The 23,582-nt window shown below is 43.8% G+C and overlaps 1 protein-coding gene across 2 annotated transcripts in view; it reads left to right on the forward strand.

Moving 5' to 3' along the window:
- btbd9 (BTB (POZ) domain containing 9) overlaps nt 1-23,582 on the forward strand; it is a 351,447-nt gene that overhangs the window by 95,400 nt on the left and 232,465 nt on the right. The window contains exon 2 of one of the 2 annotated variants that reach the window (XM_072500328.1): nt 22,878-23,084. In XM_072500328.1, coding sequence (XP_072356429.1) covers nt 22,900-23,084 — 185 coding nt within the window. In that variant the 5' untranslated portion in view covers nt 22,878-22,899. The remainder of the gene's footprint in view (nt 1-22,877; nt 23,085-23,582) is intronic. The other variant, XM_072500329.1, reaches the window with a different exon arrangement.

A 23,582-nucleotide genomic window follows, 5' to 3' on the forward strand; every position in this document is an offset into this window, starting at 1 on the left:
TCACTGAGATAGAGAGCGAGTCACTGAGATAGAGAGAGAGTCACTGAGAGAGAGAGAGTCACTGAGATAGAGAGAGAGTCAGTGAGATAGAGAGAGAGAGTCACTGAGATAGAGTCACTGAGATAGAGAGAGAGTCACTGAGATTGAGAGAGAGTCACTGAGATTGAGAGAGAGTCACTGAGATAGAGAGAGAGTCACTGAGATAGAGAGAGAGTCACTGAGATAGAGAGAGAGTCACTGAGATAGAGAGAGAGTCACTGAGATAGAGAGAGTCACTGAGATAGAGAGAGTCACTGAGATAGAGAGAGTCACTGAGATAGAGAGAGTCACTGAGATAGAGAGAGTCACTGAGATAGAGAGAGTCACTGAGATAGAGAGAGTCACTGAGATAGAGAGAGTCACTGAGATAGAGAGAGTCACTGAGATAGAGAGAGTCACTGAGATAGAGAGAGAGTCACTGAGATAGAGAGAGAGTCACTGAGATAGAGAGAGAGTCACTGAGATAGAGAGAGAGAGTCACTGAGATAGAGAGAGAGTCACTGAGATAGAGAGTCACTGAGATAGAGAGAGAGAGTCACTGAGATAGAGAGAGAGAGTCACTGAGATAGAGAGAGAGAGTCACTGAGATAGAGAGATAGAGAGAGAGTCACTGAGATAGAGAGAGAGTCACTGAGATAGAGAGAGAGTCACTGAGATAGAGAGAGAGAGTCACTGAGATAGAGAGAGAGTCACTGAGATAGAGAGAGAGTCACTGAGATAGAGAGAGAGTCACTGAGATAGAGAGAGAGTCACTGAGATAGAGAGATAGAGAGAGAGTCACTGAGATAGAGAGAGAGTCACTGAGATAGAGAGAGAGTCACTGAGATAGAGAGAGAGAGTCACTGAGATAGAGAGAGAGAGTCACTGAGATAGAGAGAGAGAGTCACTGAGATAGAGAGAGAGAGTCACTGAGATAGAGAGAGAGAGTCACTGAGATAGAGAGAGAGAGTCACTGAGATAGAGAGATAGAGAGAGAGTCACTGAGATAGAGAGAGAGTCACTGAGATAGAGAGAGAGTCACTGAGATAGAGAGATAGAGAGAGAGTCACTGAGATAGAGAGAGAGAGTCACTGAGATAGAGAGAGAGAGTCACTGAGATAGAGAGAGAGTCACTGAGATAGAGAGAGAGTCTGAGATAGAGAGAGAGAGTCACTGAGATAGAGAGAGAGAGTCACTGAGATAGAGAGAGAGTCACTGAGATAGAGAGAGAGTCACTGAGATAGAGAGAGAGTCACTGAGATAGAGAGAGAGTCACTGAGATAGAGAGAGAGTCACTGAGATAGAGAGAGAGTCACTGAGATAGAGAGAGAGTCACTGAGATAGAGAGAGAGTCACTGAGATAGAGAGAGAGTCACTGAGATAGAGAGAGAGTCACTGAGATAGAGAGAGAGTCACTGAGATAGAGAGAGAGTCACTGAGATAGAGAGAGAGAGAGTCACTGAGATAGAGAGAGAGTCACTGAGATAGAGAGAGAGTCACTGAGATAGAGAGAGAGTCACTGAGATAGAGAGAGAGTCACTGAGATAGAGAGAGAGAGTCACTGAGATAGAGAGAGAGTCACTGAGATAGAGAGTGAGTCACTGAGATAGAGAGTGAGTCACTGAGATAGAGAGTGAGTCACTGAGATAGAGAGAGTCACTGAGATAGAGAGAGAGTCACTGAGATAGAGAGAGAGTCACTGAGATAGAGAGAGAGTCACTGAGATAGAGAGAGAGAGTCACTGAGATAGAGAGAGAGAGTCACTGAGAGAGAGAGAGTCACAGAGAGAGAGAGTCACTGAGAGAGAGAGAGTCACAGAGAGAGAGAGTCACTGAGAGAGAGAGAGTCACTGAGAGCGAGAGAGTCACTGAGAGAGAGAGAGTCACTGAGAGAGAGAGAGAGTCACTGAGATAGAGAGAGAGTCACTGAGATAGAGAGAGAGTCACTGAGATAGAGAGAGAGAGTCACTGAGATAGAGAGAGAGTCACTGAGATAGAGAGAGAGTCTGAGATAGAGAGAGAGAGTCACTGAGATAGAGAGAGAGAGTCACTGAGATAGAGAGAGAGTCACTGAGATAGAGAGAGAGTCACTGAGATAGAGAGAGAGTCACTGAGATAGAGAGAGAGTCACTGAGATAGAGAGAGAGTCACTGAGATAGAGAGAGAGAGTCACTGAGATAGAGAGAGAGAGAGTCACTGAGATAGAGAGAGAGAGAGTCACTGAGATAGAGAGAGAGAGAGTCACTGGGATAGAGAGAGAGAGTCACTGAGATAGAGAGAGAGAGTCACTGAGATAGAGAGAGAGAGTCACTGAGATAGAGAGAGAGTCACTGAGATAGAGAGAGAGAGAGTCACTGAGATACAGAGAGAGTCACTGAGATACAGAGAGAGTCACTGAGATAGAGAGAGAGTCACTGAGATAGAGAGAGTGTCACTGAGATAGAGAGAGAGTCACTGAGATAGAGAGAGAGAGTCACTGAGATAGAGAGTCACTGAGATAGAGAGTCACTGAGATAGAGAGTCACTGAGATAGAGAGTCACTGAGATAGAGAGTCACTGAGATAGAGAGTCACTGAGATAGAGAGTCACTGAGATAGAGAGTCACTGAGATAGAGAGTCACTGAGATAGAGAGTCACAGAGAGAGAGAGTCACTGAGATAGAGAGAGAGAGTCACTGAGATAGAGAGAGAGAGTCACTGAGATAGAGAGAGAGTCACTGAGATAGAGAGAGAGTCACTGAGATAGAGAGAGAGTCACTGAGATAGAGAGAGAGTCACTGAGATAGAGAGAGAGTCACTGAGATAGAGAGAGAGAGAGTCACTGAGATAGAGAGAGAGTCACTGAGATAGAGAGAGAGAGTCACTGAGATAGAGAGAGAGTCACTGAGATAGAGAGAGAGTCACTGAGATAGAGAGAGAGTCACTGAGATAGAGAGAGAGTCACTGAGATAGAGAGAGAATCACTGAGATAGAGAGAGAGAGAGTCACTGAGATAGAGAGAGAGTGTCACTGAGATAGGGAGAGAGTGTCACTGAGATAGAGAGAGAGAGTCACTGAGATAGAGAGAGAGAGAGTCACTGAGATAGAGAGAGAGCCACAGATAGAGAGAGAGAGTCACTGAGATAGAGAGAGAGTCACTGAGATAGAGAGAGAGTCACTGAGATAGAGAGAGAGTCACTGAGATAGAGAGTCACTGAGATAGAGAGAGAGTCACTGAGATAGAGAGAGAGTCACTGAGATAGAGAGAGAGTCACTGAGATAGAGAGAGAGTCACTGAGATAGAGAGAGAGTCACTGAGATAGAGAGAGAGTCACTGAGATAGAGAGAGAGTCACTGAGATAGAGAGAGAGTCACTGAGATAGAGAGAGAGTCACTGAGATAGAGAGAGAGTCACTGAGATAGAGAGAGAGAGTCACTGAGATAGAGAGAGAGTCACTGAGATAGAGAGTGAGTCACTGAGATAGAGAGAGAGTCACTGAGATAGAGAGAGAGTCACTGAGATAGAGAGAGAGAGTCACTGAGATAGAGAGAGAGAGTCACTGAGAGAGAGAGAGTCACAGAGAGAGAGAGTCACTGAGAGAGAGAGAGTCACTGAGAGAGAGAGAGTCACTGAGAGAGAGAGAGTCACTGAGAGCGAGAGAGTCACTGAGAGAGAGAGAGTCACTGAGAGAGAGAGAGAGTCACTGAGATAGAGAGAGAGTCACTGAGATAGAGAGAGAGTCACTGAGATAGAGAGAGAGTCACTGAGATAGAGAGAGAGTCACTGAGATAGAGAGAGAGAGTCACTGAGATAGAGAGAGAGAGTCACTGAGATAGAGAGAGAGAGAGTCACTGAGATAGAGAGAGAGAGAGTCACTGAGATAGAGAGAGAGAGTCACTGAGATAGAGAGAGAGTCACTGAGATAGAGAGAGAGAGAGTCACTGAGATACAGAGAGAGTCACTGAGATACAGAGAGAGTCACTGAGATAGAGAGAGAGTCACTGAGATAGAGAGAGAGAGTCACTGAGATAGAGAGAGAGTCACTGAGATAGAGAGAGAGTCACTGAGATAGAGAGAGAGTCACTGAGATAGAGAGAGAGTCACTGAGATAGAGAGAGAGTCACTGAGATAGAGAGAGAGAGTCACTGAGATAGAGAGAGAGAGTCACTGAGATAGAGAGAGAGTCACTGAGATAGAGAGAGAGTCACTGAGATAGAGAGAGAGTCACTGAGATAGGGAGAGAGTGTCACTGAGATAGGGAGAGAGTGTCACTGAGATAGAGAGAGAGAGTCACTGAGATAGAGAGAGAGAGAGTCACTGAGATAGAGAGAGAGAGTCACTGAGATAGAGAGAGAGAGTCACTGAGATAGAGAGAGAGAGTCACTGAGATAGAGAGAGAGAGTCACTGAGATAGAGAGAGAGAGTCACTGAGATAGAACAAAGAAATGTACAGCACAGGAACAGGCGCTTCGGCCCTCCAAGCCCGTGCCGACCATACTGCCCGACTAAACTACAATCTTCTACACTTCCTGGGTCCGTATCCTTCTATTCCCATCCTATTCATATATTTGTCAAGATGCCCCTTAAATGTCCCTATCGTCCCTGCTTCCACTACCTCCTCCGGTAGTGAGTTCCAGGCACCCACTACCCTCTGCGTAAAAAACTTGCCTCGTACATCTACTCTAAACTTTGCCCCTCTCACCTTAAACCTATGCCCCCTAGTAATTGACCCCTCTACCCTGGGGAAAAGCCTCTGACTATCCACTCTGTCTATGCCCCTCATAATTTTGTATACCTCTATCAGGTCGCCCCTCAACCTCCTTCGTTCCAGTGAGAACAAACCGAGTTTATTCAATCGCTCCTCATAGCTTATGCCCTCCATACCAGGCAACATTCTGTTAAATCTCTTCTGCACCCTCTCTAAAGCCTCCACATCCTTCTGGTAGTGTGGCGACCAGAACTGAACACTATACTCCAAGTGTGGCCTAACTAAGGTTCTATACAGCTGCAACATGACTTGCCAATTCTTATACTCAATGCCCCGGCCAATGAAGGCAAGCATGCCGTATGCCTTCTTGACTACCTTCTCCACCTGTGTTGCCCCTTTCAATGACCTGTGGACCTGTACTCCTAGATCTCTTTGACTTTCAATACTCTTGAGGGTTCTACCATTCACTGTATATTCCCTACCTGCATTAGACCTTCCAAAATGCATTACCTCACATTTGTCCGGATTAAACTCCATCTGCCATCTCTCCGCCCAAGTCTCCAGACAATCTAAATCCTGCTGTATCCTCAGACAGTCCTCATCGCTATCCGCAATTCCACCAACCTTTGTGATAGAGAGAGCGTTGTGATAGAGAGAGCGAGTCACTGAGATAGAGAGAGAGTCACTGAGATAGAGAGAGAGTCACTGAGATAGAGAGAGAGTCACTGAGATAGAGAGAGAGTCACTGAGATAGAGAGAGAGTCACTGAGATAGAGAGAGAGAGTCACTGAGATAGAGAGAGAGTCACTGAGATAGAGAGAGAGTCACTGAGATCGAGAGAGAGAGTCACTGAGATAGAGAGAGAGAGAGTCACTGAGATAGAGAGAGAGAGTCACTGAGATCGTGAGAGAGAGTCACTGAGATCGAGAGAGAGAGTCACTGAGATAGAGAGAGAGAGTCACTGAGATAGAGAGAGAGAGTCACTGAGATAGAGAGAGAGGGTCACTGAGATAGAGAGAGAGAGAGTCACTGAGATAGAGAGAGAGAGTCACTGAGATAGAGAGAGAGAGTCACTGAGATAGAGAGAGAGAGTCACTGAGATAGAGAGAGAGAGTCACTGAGATAGAGAGAGCCACTGAGATAGAGAGAGAGAGCCACTGAGATAGAGAGAGAGAGTCACTGAGATAGAGAGTCACTGAGATAGAGAGAGAGTCACTGAGATAGAGAGAGAGAGTCACTGAGATAGAGAGAGAGAGTCACTGAGATAGAGAGAGAGAGTCACTGAGATAGAGAGAGAGAGTCACTGAGATAGAGAGAGAGAGAGTCACTGAGATAGAGAGAGAGAGAGTCACTGAGATCGAGAGAATCACTGAGATAGAGAGAGAGTCACTGAGATAGAGGCGGAGGCAGACGCAGGGAGAGAGCGAGAGAGAGACACGGGGGGGCGTGAGAGCGGGTGCGAGACACGGGGGGGGGGGGACAGCGAGAGAGAGACATGGGGGGAGAGCGAGAGAGAGACACGGGGGGCGAGAGCGAGAGAGAGACACGGGGGGCGAGAGCGAGAGAGAGACACGGGGGGCGAGAGTGAGAGAGAGACCCGGGGGGGTGGGCAGGGAGAGAGTGAGAGAGAGACACGGAAGGGAGAGAGCGCGAGAGAGACACGGGGGAGAGAGTGAGAGAGAGACACGGAGAGAGCGAGTGAGAGAGACGGGGGGGGGAAAAGAGCGAGAGAGAGAGACTGGGGGAGAGATGGAGGGAGAGACACGGGTGGGAGAGAGCGAGTGAGAGACACATGGGGGGGGGGGGGGAGAGCGAGGGAGAGACACGGGGGGGGGGTAGGGGGGGGAGTGCGAGAGAGTGACATGGGAGGGAGAGGGAGAGACACGGGAGGGGGGGGAAGAGAGACACGGGGGGAGAGACACGGGGGAAGAGGGGGAAAGAGAGACACGGGGGAGAGAGCGAGGGAGTGAGCGAGAGAGAGACACCGGGGGGGGGGGGGGGTGAGCGAGAGAGAGACACGGGGGGGGAGAGAGTGAGGGAGAGACACGGGGGGGAGAGAGTGAGGGAGAGACACGGGGGGGAGAGGGGGAAAGAGAGACACGGGGGGAGAGAGCGAGAGAGGGACACTGGGGGGGGGGGAAGAGAGTGAGGGAGAGACACGGGGGGGGGGGGGGTGGGGTGAGCGAGAGAGAGAAAGGGGGTGAGAGAGTGAGGGAGAGACACGGGGGGGAGAGGGGGAAAGAGAGACACGGGGGGAGAGAGTGAGGGAGAAACACGGTGGGGGGGTGGGGGGAGAGAGACTGGTGTATTGACTATGAATTATGGACCCTGTGGTGTATTGGCTGTGAATTATGGACCCTGTGATGTATTGACTGAATTATGGACCCTGTGGTGTATTGGCTGTGAATTATGGACCCTGTGGTGTATTGACTGTCAATTATGGACCCTGTGATGTATTGACTGAATTATGGACCCTGTGGTGTATTGACTGTGAATTATGGACCCTGTGGTGTATTGACTGTGAATTATGGACCCTGTGGTGTATTGGCTGTGAATTATGGACCCTGTGGTGTATTGGCTGTGAATTATGGACCCTGTGATGTATTGACTGAATTATGGACCCTGTGGTGTATTGACTGTGAATTATGGACCCTGTGATGTATTGACTGAATTATGGACCCTGTGGTGTATTGACTGTGAATTATGGACCCTGTGGTGTATTGACTGTGAATTATGGACCCTGTGGTGTATTGGCTGTGAATTATGGACCCTGTGGTGTATTGACTGTGAATTATGGACCCTGTGGTGTATTGACTGTGAATTATGGACCCTGTGGTGTATTGACTGTGAATTATTGTCTCTGTGGTGTATTGACAGTGAATTATTGACTCTGTGGTGTATTGATTGTGAATTCTGGACCCTGTGGTGTATTGACTGTGAATTATTGACCCAGTGATGTACTGACTGTGAATTATGGACCCTGTGGTGTATTGACTGAATTATTGACTCTGTGGTGTATTGATTGTGAATTATGGACCCTGTGGTGTATTGACTGTGAATTATTGACCCAGTGATGTACTGACTGTGAATTATGGACCCTGTGATGTATTGACTGTGAATTATGGACCCTGTGGTGTATTGACTGTGAATTATGGACCCTGTGGTGTATTGACTGTGAATTATGGACACTGTGGTGTATTGACTGTGAATTATTGACCCTGTGATGTATTGACTGTGAATTATTGACTCTGTGGTGTATTGACTGTGAATTATGGACTCTGTGGTGTGTTGACAGTGAATTATGGACCCTGTGGTGTATTGACTGTGAATTATGGACCCTGTGGTGTATTGACTGTGAATTATGGACCCTGTGGTGTATTGACTGTGAATTATGGACCCTGTGGTGTATTGACTGTGAATTATGGACCCTGTGGTGTATTGACTGTGAATTATGGACCCTGTGGTGTGTTGACAGTGAATTATGGACCCTGTGGTGTATTGTCTGTGAATTATGGACCCTGTGCTGTATTGTCTGTGAATTATGGACCCTGTGCTGTATTGACTGTGAATTATGGACCCTGTGCTGTATTGACTGTGAATTATGGACCCTGTGCTGTATTGTCTGTGAATTATGGACCCTGTGCTGTATTGTCTGTGAATTATGGACCCTGTGCTGTATTGACTGAATTATGGACCCTGTGGTGTATTGTCTGTGAATTATGGACCCTGTGATGTATTGACAGTGAATTATTGACTCTGTGGTGTATTGACTGTGAATTATAGACCCTGTGGTGTATTGACAGTGAATTATGGACCCTGTGGTGTACTGACAGTGAATTATGGACTCTGTGGTGTATTGACAGTGAATTATGGACCCTGTGGTGTATTGACTGTGATTTATGGACACTGTGGTGTATTGACAGTGAATTATGGACCCTGTGATGTATTGACTGAATTATGGACCCTGTGGTGTATTGACTGTGAATTATGGACCCTGTGATGTATTGACTGAATTATGGACCCTGTGGTGTATTGACTGTGAATTATGGACCCTGTGGTGTATTGGCTGTGAATTATGGACCCTGTGATGTATTGACTGAATTATGGACCCTGTGGTGTATTGACTGTGAATTATGGACCCTGTGATGTATTGACTGAATTATGGACCCTGTGGTGTATTGACTGTGAATTATGGACCCTGTGGTGTATTGACTGTGAATTATGGACCCTGTGGTGTATTGGCTGTGAATTATGGACCCTGTGGTGTATTGACTGTGAATTATGGACCCTGTGGTGTATTGACTGTGAATTATGGACCCTGTGGTGTATTGACTGTGAATTATTGACTCTGTGGTGTATTGACAGTGAATTATTGACTCTGTGGTGTATTGATTGTGAATTATGGACCCTGTGGTGTATTGACTGTGAATTATTGACCCAGTGATGTACTGACTGTGAATTATGGACCCTGTGGTGTATTGACTGAATTATTGACTCTGTGGTGTATTGATTGTGAATTATGGACCCTGTGGTGTATTGACTGTGAATTATTGACCCAGTGATGTACTGACTGTGAATTATGGACCCTGTGATGTATTGACTGTGAATTATGGACCCTGTGGTGTATTGACTGTGAATTATGGACCCTGTGGTGTATTGACTGTGAATTATGGACACTGTGGTGTATTGACTGTGAATTATTGACCCTGTGATGTATTGACTGTGAATTATTGACTCTGTGGTGTATTGACTGTGAATTATGGACTCTGTGGTGTGTTGACAGTGAATTTTGGACCCTGTGGTGTATTGACTGTGAATTATGGACCCTGTGGTGTATTGACTGTGAATTATGGACCCTGTGGTGTATTGACTGTGAATTATGGACCCTGTGGTGTATTGACTGTGAATTATGGACCCTGTGGTGTATTGACTGTGAATTATGGACCCTGTGGTGTGTTGACAGTGAATTATGGACCCTGTGGTGTATTGTCTGTGAATTATGGACCCTGTGCTGTATTGTCTGTGAATTATGGACCCTGTGCTGTATTGACTGTGAATTATGGACCCTGTGCTGTATTGACTGTGAATTATGGACCCTGTGCTGTATTGTCTGTGAATTATGGACCCTGTGCTGTATTGTCTGTGAATTATGGACCCTGTGCTGTATTGACTGAATTATGGACCCTGTGGTGTATTGTCTGTGAATTATGGACCCTGTGATGTATTGACAGTGAATTATTGACTCTGTGGTGTATTGACTGTGAATTATAGACCCTGTGGTGTATTGACAGTGAATTATGGACCCTGTGGTGTACTGACAGTGAATTATGGACTCTGTGGTGTATTGACAGTGAATTATGGACCCTGTGGTGTATTGACTGTGATTTATGGACACTGTGGTGTATTGACTGTGAATTATGGACCATGTGGTGTATTGACAGTGAACTATGGACCCTGTGGTGTATTGACAGTGAATTATTGACCCTGTGATGTACTGACTGTGAATTATGGACCCTGTGGTGTATTGACTGTGAATTATGGACCCTGTGCTCCATTGACAGTGAATTATTGACTCTGTGGTGTATTGACAGTGAATTATTGACTCTGTGGTGTATTGACTGTGAATTATTGACCCTGTGGTGTATTGACAGTGAATTATGGACCCTGTGGTGTATTGACTGTGAATTATGGACCCTGTGCTGCATTGACAGTGAATTATTGACCCTGTGGTGTATTGACAGTGAATTATTGACCCTGTGGTGTATTGACTGTGAATTATTGACCCTTTTGTGTATTGACTGTGAATTATGGACCCTGTGGTGTATTGACTGTGAATTATGGACCTTTGAATTATTGACTCTGTGGTGTATTGTCTGTGAATTATTGACCCTGTGGTGTATTGACAGTGAATTATGAACCCTGTGGTGTATTGACTGTGAATTATTGACCCTGTGGTGTATTGACTGTGAATTATGGACCCTGTGGTGTATTGACTGTGAATTATGGACCCTGTGGTGTATTGACTGTGAATTATTTACCCTGTGGTGTATTGACTGTGAATTATGGACCCTGTGGTGTATTGACTGTGAATTATTTACCCTGTGGTGTATTGAATGTGAATTATGGACCCTGTGGTGTATTGACTGTGAATTATTGACTCTGTGGTGTATTGACTGTGAATTATGGACCCTGTGGTGTATTGACTGTGAATTATTTACCCTGTGGTGTATTGACTGTGAATTATGGACCCTGTGGTGTATTGACTGTGAATTATGGACCCTGTGGTGTATTGACTGTGAATTATGGACCCTGTGGTGTATTGACTGTGAATTATTTACCCTGTGGTGTATTGACTGTGAATTATGGACCCTGTGGTGTATTGACTGTGAATTATTTACCCTGTGGTGTATTGACTGTGAATTATGAACCCTGTGGTGTATTGACTGTGAATTATGGACCCTGTGGTGTATTGACAGTGAATTATTGACCCTGTGGTGTATTGACTGTGAATTATGGACCCTGTGGTGTATTGACTGTGAATTATTTACCCTGTGGTGTATTGACTGTGAATTATGGACCCTGTGGTGTATTGACTGTGAATTATTTACCCTGTGGTGTATTGACTGTGAATTATTTACCCTGTGGTGTATTGACTGTGTATTATGGACCCTGTGGTGTATTGACTGTGAATTATGGGCCCTGTGGTGTATTGACTGTGAATTATGGACCCTGTGGTGTATTGACTGTATGGACCCTGTGGTGTATTGTCTGTGAATTATGGACCCTGTGGTGCATTGACTGTGAATTATGGACCCTGTGGTGTATTGACTGTGAATTATGGACCCTGTGGTGTATTGACTGTGAATTATTGACCCTGTGGTGTATTGACTGAATTATGGACCCTGTGGTGTATTAACTGTGAATTATGGACCCTGTGATGTATTGACTGTGAATTATGGACCCTGTGATGTATTGACTGAATTATGGACCCTGTGGTGTATTGACTGTGAATTATGGACCCTGTGGTGTATTGACTGTGAATTATGGACCCTGTGGTGTATTGACTGTGAATTATGGACCCTGTGATGTATTGACTGTGAATTATGGACCCTGTGGTGAATTGACTGTGAATTATGGACCCTGTGGTGTATTGACTGTGAATTATGGACCCTGTGGTGTATTGACTGAATTATGGACCCTGTGGTGTATTAACTGTGAATTATGGACCCTGTGGTGAATTGACTGTGAATTATGGACCCTGTGGTGTGTTGACTGTGAATTATGGACCCTGTGGTGTATTGACTGAATTATGGACCCTGTGGTGTATTAACTGTGAATTATGGACCCTGTGGTGAATTGACTGTGAATTATGGACCCTGTGGTGAATTGACTGTGAATTATGGACCCTGTGGTGTGTTGACTGTGAATTATTGACACTGTGGTGTATTGACTGTGAATTATTGACTCTGTGGTGTATTGACTGTGAATTATTGACACTGTGGTGTATTGACTGTGAATTATTGACACTGTGGTGTATTGACTGTGAATTATTGACACTGTGGTGTATTGACTGTGAATTATTGACTCTGTGGTGTATTGACTGTGAATTATTGACCCTGTGGTGTATTGGCTGTGAATTATGGACCCTGTGGTGTATTGACTGTGAATTATGGACCCTGTGGTGTATTGACTGTGAATTATGGACCCTGTGGTGTATTGACTGTGAATTATTGACCCAGTGATGTACTGACTGTGAATTATGGACCCTGTGATGTATTGACTGTGAATTATGGACCCTGTGGTGTATTGACTGTGAATTATGGACCCTGTGGTGTATTGACTGTGAATTATGGACACTGTGGTGTATTGACTGTGAATTATTGACCCTGTGATGTATTGACTGTGAATTATGGACCCTGTGGTGTATAGACTGTGAATTATGGACCCTGTGGTGTATTGACTGTGAATTATGGACCCTGTGGTGTGTTGACTGTGAATTATGGACACTGTGGTGTATTGACTGTGAATTATGGACTCTGTGGTGTGTTGACAGTGAATTATGGACCCTGTGGTGTATTGACTGTATGGACCCTGTGGTGTATTGTCTGTGAATTATGGACCCTGTGCTGTATTGACTGAATTATGGACCCTGTGGTGTATTGTCTGTGAATTATGGACCCTGTGATGTATTGACAGTGAATTATTGACTCTGTGGTGTATTGACTGTGAATTATAGACCCTGTGGTGTATTGACAGTGAATTATGGACCCTGTGGTGTACTGACAGTGAATTATGGACTCTGTGGTGTATTGACAGTGAATTATGGACCCTGTGGTGTATTGACTGTGATTTATGGACACTGTGGTGTATTGACTGTGAATTATGGACCATGTGGTGTATTGACAGTGAACTATGGACCCTGTGGTGTATTGACAGTGAATTATTGACCCTGTGATGTACTGACTGTGAATTATGGACCCTGTGGTGTATTGACTGTGAATTATTGACCCTGTGATGTACTGACTGTGAATTATGGACCCTGTGGTGTATTGACTGTGAATTATGGACCCTGTGGTGTATTGACTGTGAATTATGGACCCTGTGGTGTATTGACAGTGAATTATTGACCCTGTGATGTACTGACTGTGAATTATGGACCCTGTGGTGTATTGACTGTGAATTATGGACCCTGTGCTCCATTGACAGTGAATTATTGACTCTGTGGTGTATTGACTGTGAATTATTGACCCTGTGGTGTATTGACAGTGAATTATGGACCCTGTGGTGTATTGACTGTGAATTATTGACACTGTGGTGTATTGACAGTGAATTATGGACCCTGTGGTGTATTGACTGTGAATTATGGACCCTGTGGTGTATTGACAGTGAATTATGGACCCTGTGGTGTATTGACTGTGAATTATGGACCCTGTGCTGCATTGACAGTGAATTATTGACCCTGTGGTGTATTGACAGTGAATTATTGACCCTGTGGTGTATTGACTGTGAATTATTGACCCTTTTGTGTATTGACTGTGAATTATGGACCCTGTGGTGTATTGACTGTGAATTATGGACCCTGTGAATTATTGACTCTGTGGTGTATTGTCTGTGAATTATTGACCCTGTGGTGTATTGACAGTGAATTATGAACCCTGTGGTGTATTGACTGTGAATTATTGACCCTGTGGTGTATTGACTGTGAATTATGGACCCTGTGGTGTATTGACTGTGAATTATGGACCCTGTGGTGTATTGACTGTGAATTATTTACCCTGTGGTGTATTGACTGTGAATTATGGACCCTGTGGTGTATTGACTGTGAATTATTTACCCTGTGGTGTATTGACTGTGAATTATGGACCCTGTGGTGTATTGACTGTGAATTATTGACTCTGTGGTGTATTGACTGTGAATTATGGACCCTGTGGTGTATTGGCTGTGAATTATGGACCCTGTGATGTATTGACTGAATTATGGACCCTGTGGTGTATTGGCTGTGAATTATGGACCCTGTGGTGTATTGACTGTCAATTATGGACCCTGTGATGTATTGACTGAATTATGGACCCTGTGGTGTATTGACTGTGAATTATGGACCCTGTGGTGTATTGACTGTGAATTATGGACCCTGTGGTGTATTGGCTGTGAATTATGGACCCTGTGGTGTATTGGCTGTGAATTATGGACCCTGTGATGTATTGACTGAATTATGGACCCTGTGGTGTATTGACTGTGAATTATGGACCCTGTGATGTATTGACTGAATTATGGACCCTGTGGTGTATTGACTGTGAATTATGGACCCTGTGGTGTATTGACTGTGAATTATGGACCCTGTGGTGTATTGGCTGTGAATTATGGACCCTGTGGTGTATTGACTGTGAATTATGGACCCTGTGGTGTATTGACTGTGAATTATGGACCCTGTGGTGTATTGACTGTGAATTATTGTCTCTGTGGTGTATTGACAGTGAATTATTGACTCTGTGGTGTATTGATTGTGAATTCTGGACCCTGTGGTGTATTGACTGTGAATTATTGACCCAGTGATGTACTGACTGTGAATTATGGACCCTGTGGTGTATTGACTGAATTATTGACTCTGTGGTGTATTGATTGTGAATTATGGACCCTGTGGTGTATTGACTGTGAATTATTGACCCAGTGATGTACTGACTGTGAATTATGGACCCTGTGATGTATTGACTGTGAATTATGGACCCTGTGGTGTATTGACTGTGAATTATGGACCCTGTGGTGTATTGACTGTGAATTATGGACACTGTGGTGTATTGACTGTGAATTATTGACCCTGTGATGTATTGACTGTGAATTATTGACTCTGTGGTGTATTGACTGTGAATTATGGACTCTGTGGTGTGTTGACAGTGAATTATGGACCCTGTGGTGTATTGACTGTGAATTATGGACCCTGTGGTGTATTGACTGTGAATTATGGACCCTGTGGTGTATTGACTGTGAATTATGGACCCTGTGGTGTATTGACTGTGAATTATGGACCCTGTGGTGTATTGACTGTGAATTATGGACCCTGTGGTGTGTTGACAGTGAATTATGGACCCTGTGGTGTATTGTCTGTGAATTATGGACCCTGTGCTGTATTGTCTGTGAATTATGGACCCTGTGCTGTATTGACTGTGAATTATGGACCCTGTGCTGTATTGACTGTGAATTATGGACCCTGTGCTGTATTGTCTGTGAATTATGGACCCTGTGCTGTATTGTCTGTGAATTATGGACCCTGTGCTGTATTGACTGAATTATGGACCCTGTGGTGTATTGTCTGTGAATTATGGACCCTGTGATGTATTGACAGTGAATTATTGACTCTGTGGTGTATTGACTGTGAATTATAGACCCTGTGGTGTATTGACAGTGAATTATGGACCCTGTGGTGTACTGACAGTGAATTATGGACTCTGTGGTGTATTGACAGTGAATTATGGACCCTGTGGTGTATTGACTGTGATTTATGGACACTGTGGTGTATTGACAGTGAATTATGGACCCTGTGATGTATTGACTGAATTATGGACCCTGTGGTGTATTGACTGTGAATTATGGACCCTGTGATGTATTGACTGAATTATGGACCCTGTGGTGTATTGACTGTGAATTATGGACCCTGTGGTGTATTGGCTGTGAATTATGGACCCTGTGATGTATTGACTGAATTATGGACCCTGTGGTGTATTGACTGTGAATTATGGACCCTGTGATGTATTGACTGAATTATGGACCCTGTGGTGTATTGACTGTGAATTATGGACCCTGTGGTGTATTGACTGTGAATTATGGACCCTGTGGTGTATTGGCTGTGAATTATGGACCCTGTGGTGTATTGACTGTGAATTATGGACCCTGTGGTGTATTGACTGTGAATTATGGACCCTGTGGTGTATTGACTGTGAATTATTGACTCTGTGGTGTATTGACAGTGAATTATTGACTCTGTGGTGTATTGATTGTGAATTATGGACCCTGTGGTGTATTGACTGTGAATTATTGACCCAGTGATGTACTGACTGTGAATTATGGACCCTGTGGTGTATTGACTGAATTATTGACTCTGTGGTGTATTGATTGTGAATTATGGACCCTGTGGTGTATTGACTGTGAATTATTGACCCAGTGATGTACTGACTGTGAATTATGGACCCTGTGATGTATTGACTGTGAATTATGGACTCTGTGGTGTATTGACTGTGAATTATGGACCCTGTGGTGTATTGACTGTGAATTATGGACACTGTGGTGTATTGACTGTGAATTATTGACCCTGTGATGTATTGACTGTGAATTATTGACTCTGTGGTGTATTGACTGTGAATTATGGACTCTGTGGTGTGTTGACAGTGAATTTTGGACCCTGTGGTGTATTGACTGTGAATTATGGACCCTGTGGTGTATTGACTGTGAATTATGGACCCTGTGGTGTATTGACTGTGAATTATGGACCCTGTGGTGTATTGACTGTGAATTATGGACCCTGTGGTGTATTGACTGTGAATTATGGACCCTGTGGTGTGTTGACAGTGAATTATGGACCCTGTGGTGTATTGTCTGTGAATTATGGACCCTGTGCTGTATTGTCTGTGAATTATGGACCCTGTGCTGTATTGACTGTGAATTATGGACCCTGTGCTGTATTGACTGTGAATTATGGACCCTGTGCTGTATTGTCTGTGAATTATGGACCCTGTGCTGTATTGTCTGTGAATTATGGACCCTGTGCTGTATTGACTGAATTATGGACCCTGTGGTGTATTGTCTGTGAATTATGGACCCTGTGATGTATTGACAGTGAATTATTGACTCTGTGGTGTATTGACTGTGAATTATAGACCCTGTGGTGTATTGACAGTGAATTATGGACCCTGTGGTGTACTGACAGTGAATTATGGACTCTGTGGTGTATTGACAGTGAATTATGGACCCTGTGGTGTATTGACTGTGATTTATGGACACTGTGGTGTATTGACTGTGAATTATGGACCATGTGGTGTATTGACAGTGAACTATGGACCCTGTGGTGTATTGACAGTGAATTATTGACCCTGTGATGTACTGACTGTGAATTATGGACCCTGTGGTGTATTGACTGTGAATTATGGACCCTGTGCTCCATTGACAGTGAATTATTGACTCTGTGGTGTATTGACAGTGAATTATTGACTCTGTGGTGTATTGACTGTGAATTATTGACCCTGTGGTGTATTGACAGTGAATTATGGACCCTGTGGTGTATTGACTGTGAATTATGGACCCTGTGCTGCATTGACAGTGAATTATTGACCCTGTGGTGTATTGACAGTGAATTATTGACCCTGTGGTGTATTGACTGTGAATTATTGACCCTTTTGTGTATTGACTGTGAATTATGGACCCTGTGGTGTATTGACTGTGAATTATGGACCTTTGAATTATTGACTCTGTGGTGTATTGTCTGTGAATTATTGACCCTGTGGTGTATTGACAGTGAATTATGAACCCTGTGGTGTATTGACTGTGAATTATTGACCCTGTGGTGTATTGACTGTGAATTATGGACCCTGTGGTGTATTGACTGTGAATTATGGACCCTGTGGTGTATTGACTGTGAATTATTTACCCTGTGGTGTATTGACTGTGAATTATGGACCCTGTGGTGTATTGACTGTGAATTATTTACCCTGTGGTGTATTGAATGTGAATTATGGACCCTGTGGTGTATTGACTGTGAATTATTGACTCTGTGGTGTATTGACTGTGAATTATGGACCCTGTGGTGTATTGACTGTGAATTATTTACCCTGTGGTGTATTGACTGTGAATTATGGACCCTGTGGTGTATTGACTGTGAATTATGGACCCTGTGGTGTATTGACTGTGAATTATGGACCCTGTGGTGTATTGACTGTGAATTATTTACCCTGTGGTGTATTGACTGTGAATTATGGACCCTGTGGTGTATTGACTGTGAATTATTTACCCTGTGGTGTATTGACTGTGAATTATGAACCCTGTGGTGTATTGACTGTGAATTATGGACCCTGTGGTGTATTGACAGTGAATTATTGACCCTGTGGTGTATTGACTGTGAATTATGGACCCTGTGGTGTATTGACTGTGAATTATTTACCCTGTGGTGTATTGACTGTGAATTATGGACCCTGTGGTGTATTGACTGTGAATTATTTACCCTGTGGTGTATTGACTGTGAATTATTTACCCTGTGGTGTATTGACTGTGTATTATGGACCCTGTGGTGTATTGACTGTGAATTATGGGCCCTGTGGTGTATTGACTGTGAATTATGGACCCTGTGGTGTATTGACTGTATGGACCCTGTGGTGTATTGTCTGTGAATTATGGACCCTGTGGTGCATTGACTGTGAATTATGGACCCTGTGGTGTATTGACTGTGAATTATGGACCCTGTGGTGTATTGACTGTGAATTATTGACCCTGTGGTGTATTGACTGAATTATGGACCCTGTGGTGTATTAACTGTGAATTATGGACCCTGTGATGTATTGACTGTGAATTATGGACCCTGTGATGTATTGACTGAATTATGGACCCTGTGGTGTATTGACTGTGAATTATGGACCCTGTGGTGTATTGACTGTGAATTATGGACCCTGTGGTGTATTGACTGTGAATTATGGACCCTGTGATGTATTGACTGTGAATTATGGACCCTGTGGTGAATTGACTGTGAATTATGGACCCTGTGGTGTATTGACTGTGAATTATGGACCCTGTGGTGTATTGACTGAATTATGGACCCTGTGGTGTATTAACTGTGAATTATGGACCCTGTGGTGAATTGACTGTGAATTATGGACCCTGTGGTGTGTTGACTGTGAATTATGGACCCTGTGGTGTATTGACTGAATTATGGACCCTGTGGTGTATTAACTGTGAATTATGGACCCTGTGGTGAATTGACTGTGAATTATGGACCCTGTGGTGAATTGACTGTGAATTATGGACCCTGTGGTGTGTTGACTGTGAATTATTGACACTGTGGTGTATTGACTGTGAATTATTGACTCTGTGGTGTATTGACTGTGAATTATTGACACTGTGGTGTATTGACTGTGAATTATTGACACTGTGGTGTATTGACTGTGAATTATTGACACTGTGGTGTATTGACTGTGAATTATTGACTCTGTGGTGTATTGACTGTGAATTATTGACCCTGTGGTGTATTGGCTGTGAATTATGGACCCTGTGGTGTATTGACTGTGAATTATGGACCCTGTGGTGTATTGACTGTGAATTATGGACCCTGTGGTGTATTGACTGTGAATTATTGACCCAGTGATGTACTGACTGTGAATTATGGACCCTGTGATGTATTGACTGTGAATTATGGACCCTGTGGTGTATTGACTGTGAATTATGGACCCTGTGGTGTATTGACTGTGAATTATGGACACTGTGGTGTATTGACTGTGAATTATTGACCCTGTGATGTATTGACTGTGAATTATGGACCCTGTGGTGTATAGACTGTGAATTATGGACCCTGTGGTGTATTGACTGTGAATTATGGACCCTGTGGTGTGTTGACTGTGAATTATGGACACTGTGGTGTATTGACTGTGAATTATGGACTCTGTGGTGTGTTGACAGTGAATTATGGACCCTGTGGTGTATTGACTGTATGGACCCTGTGGTGTATTGTCTGTGAATTATGGACCCTGTGCTGTATTGACTGAATTATGGACCCTGTGGTGTATTGTCTGTGAATTATGGACCCTGTGATGTATTGACAGTGAATTATTGACTCTGTGGTGTATTGACTGTGAATTATAGACCCTGTGGTGTATTGACAGTGAATTATGGACCCTGTGGTGTACTGACAGTGAATTATGGACTCTGTGGTGTATTGACAGTGAATTATGGACCCTGTGGTGTATTGACTGTGATTTATGGACACTGTGGTGTATTGACTGTGAATTATGGACCATGTGGTGTATTGACAGTGAACTATGGACCCTGTGGTGTATTGACAGTGAATTATTGACCCTGTGATGTACTGACTGTGAATTATGGACCCTGTGGTGTATTGACTGTGAATTATTGACCCTGTGATGTACTGACTGTGAATTATGGACCCTGTGGTGTATTGACTGTGAATTATGGACCCTGTGGTGTATTGACTGTGAATTATGGACCCTGTGGTGTATTGACAGTGAATTATTGACCCTGTGATGTACTGACTGTGAATTATGGACCCTGTGGTGTATTGACTGTGAATTATGGACCCTGTGCTCCATTGACAGTGAATTATTGACTCTGTGGTGTATTGACTGTGAATTATTGACCCTGTGGTGTATTGACAGTGAATTATGGACCCTGTGGTGTATTGACTGTGAATTATTGACACTGTGGTGTATTGACAGTGAATTATGGACCCTGTGGTGTATTGACTGTGAATTATGGACCCTGTGGTGTATTGACAGTGAATTATGGACCCTGTGGTGTATTGACTGTGAATTATGGACCCTGTGCTGCATTGACAGTGAATTATTGACCCTGTGGTGTATTGACAGTGAATTATTGACCCTGTGGTGTATTGACTGTGAATTATTGACCCTTTTGTGTATTGACTGTGAATTATGGACCCTGTGGTGTATTGACTGTGAATTATGGACCCTGTGAATTATTGACTCTGTGGTGTATTGTCTGTGAATTATTGACCCTGTGGTGTATTGACAGTGAATTATGAACCCTGTGGTGTATTGACTGTGAATTATTGACCCTGTGGTGTATTGACTGTGAATTATGGACCCTGTGGTGTATTGACTGTGAATTATGGACCCTGTGGTGTATTGACTGTGAATTATTTACCCTGTGGTGTATTGACTGTGAATTATGGACCCTGTGGTGTATTGACTGTGAATTATTTACCCTGTGGTGTATTGACTGTGAATTATGGACCCTGTGGTGTATTGACTGTGAATTATTGACTCTGTGGTGTATTGACTGTGAATTATGGACCCTGTGGTGTATTGACTGTGAATTATGGACCCTGTGGTGTATTGACTGTGAATTATGGACCCTGTGGTGTATTGACTGTGAATTATGGACCCTGTGGTGTATTGACTGTGAATTATTTACCCTGTGGTGTATTGACTGTGAATTATGGACCCTGTGGTGTATTGACTGTGAATTATTTACCCTGTGGTGTATTGACTGTGAATTATGAACCCTGTGGTGTATTGACTGTGAATTATGGACCCTGTGGTGTATTGACTGTGAATTATGGACCCTGTGGTGTATTGACTGTGAATTATGGACCCTGTGATGTATTGACTGTGAATTATGGACCCTGTGATGTATTGACTGTGAATTATGGACCCTGTGGTGTATTGACTGTGAATTATGGACCCTGTGGTGTATTGACTGTGAATTATTTACCCTGTGGTGTATTGACTGTGAATTATTGACTCTGTGGTGTATTGATTGTGAATTATTGACTCTGTGGTGTATTGACTGTGAATTATGGACCCTGTGGTGTATTGACTGTGAATTATTTACCCTGTGGTGTATTGACTGTGAATTATTGACTCTGTGGTGTATTGATTGTGAATTATTGACCTTGTGGTGTATTGACTGTGAATTATGGACCCTGTGGTGTATTGACTGTGAATTATGGACCCTGTGGTGTATTGACTGTGAATTATGGACCCTGTGGTGTATTGACTGTGAATTATGGACCCTGTGGTGTATTGACTGTATGGACCCTGTGGTGTATTGTCTGTGAATTATGGACCCCGTGGTGCATTGACTGTGAATTATTGACCCTGTGGTGTATTGACAGTGAATTATGGACCCTGTGGTGTATTGACAGTGAATTATGGACCCTGTGGTGTATTGACTGTGAATTATGGACCCTGTGGTGTATTGACAGTGAATTATGGACCCTGTGGTGTATTGACAGTGAATTATTGACCCTGTGGTGTATTGACTGTGAATTATGGATCCTGTGGTGTATTGACTGTGAATTATTGACACTGTGGTGTATTGACTGTGAATTATGGATCCTGTGATGTATTGACTGTGAATTATGGATCCTATGGTGTATCGACTGTGAATTATGGATCCTGTGATGTATTGACTGTGAATTATGGACCCTGTGGTGTATTGACTGTGAATTATTGACTCTGTGGTGTATTGACAGTGAATTATTGACCCTGTGGTGTATTGACTGTGAATTATGGACCCTGTGGTGTATTGACTGTGAATTATGGACCCTGTGGTGTATTGACTGTGAATTATGGACCCTGTGGTGTATTGACTGTGAATTATTTGCCCTGTGGTGTATCGACTGTGAATTATGGATCCTGTGGTGTATTGACTGTGAATTATGGACCCTGTGGTGTATTGACTGTGAATTATTGACTCTGTGGTGTATTGACTGTGAATTATGGACCCTGTGGTGTATTGACTGTGAATTATGGACCCTGTGGTGTATTGACTGAATTATGGACCCTGTGCTGTATTGACTGTGAATTATGGACCCTGTGGTGTATTGACTGTGAATTATGGACCCTGTGCTCCATTGACAGTGAATTATTGACTCTGTGGTGTATTGACTGTGAATTATTGACTCTGTGGTGTATTGATTATGACTTTTTTTCTGACTTCAGGTCGACAGTAATTTCTACCAGCATGAGCAACAGTCACCAGTTACGACCGTACACTTCAGTTGGTGAGATCAATCATGTTCACATCTTGTCAGAACATGTGGGTGCACTTATACACCATGAGGAGTACAGCGATGTCACTTTTATCGTGGAGAAGAAGCGATTTTCCGCGCATCGTGTGATCCTGGCAGCTCGCTGTCAGTATTTTAGGTGAATTCTTATCTTTCGTATTGAGAGAGCCGTCCTTGTCATTCGAAATCTGAGCAGTGCTCACCATCCTGATCCTCAATCCTGCCCTACCTTCCTGCGCAATCTTTGTTGCCCGTCGTGATCTCCACTTTCCTGCCAACTCCCCTTATCCCTGGGTTCTCTGAGAGATGAAAAAACTGAGTCGCTGTCTCGAACATTCTTAACAAATCAAACCATAAAATGTCGGAGCAGAATTCAGCCATTTGTACATAGAAACGTAGACAGACAATAGAAGCAAGAGGAGGCCATTCGGCCCTTCGAGCCTGCTCCTCCATTCATTATGATCATGGCTGATCATCTAGTTCAATACCTTGACCCCCTCCTTAGAAATATATCTCATTTCTTCTTGAAATTTCACAATGTTTTAGCTTCAGCCTCTTCCTGTGGTGATGAATTCCACAGGCCGACCACTCTCTGGGTGAAGAAATGTCTCCTCATCTCTGTCCGAAATGGTCTACC

Source organism: Scyliorhinus torazame, chromosome 4 (genome assembly GCF_047496885.1).
Source record: "Scyliorhinus torazame isolate Kashiwa2021f chromosome 4, sScyTor2.1, whole genome shotgun sequence".
NCBI lineage: Eukaryota > Metazoa > Chordata > Chondrichthyes > Carcharhiniformes > Scyliorhinidae > Scyliorhinus > Scyliorhinus torazame.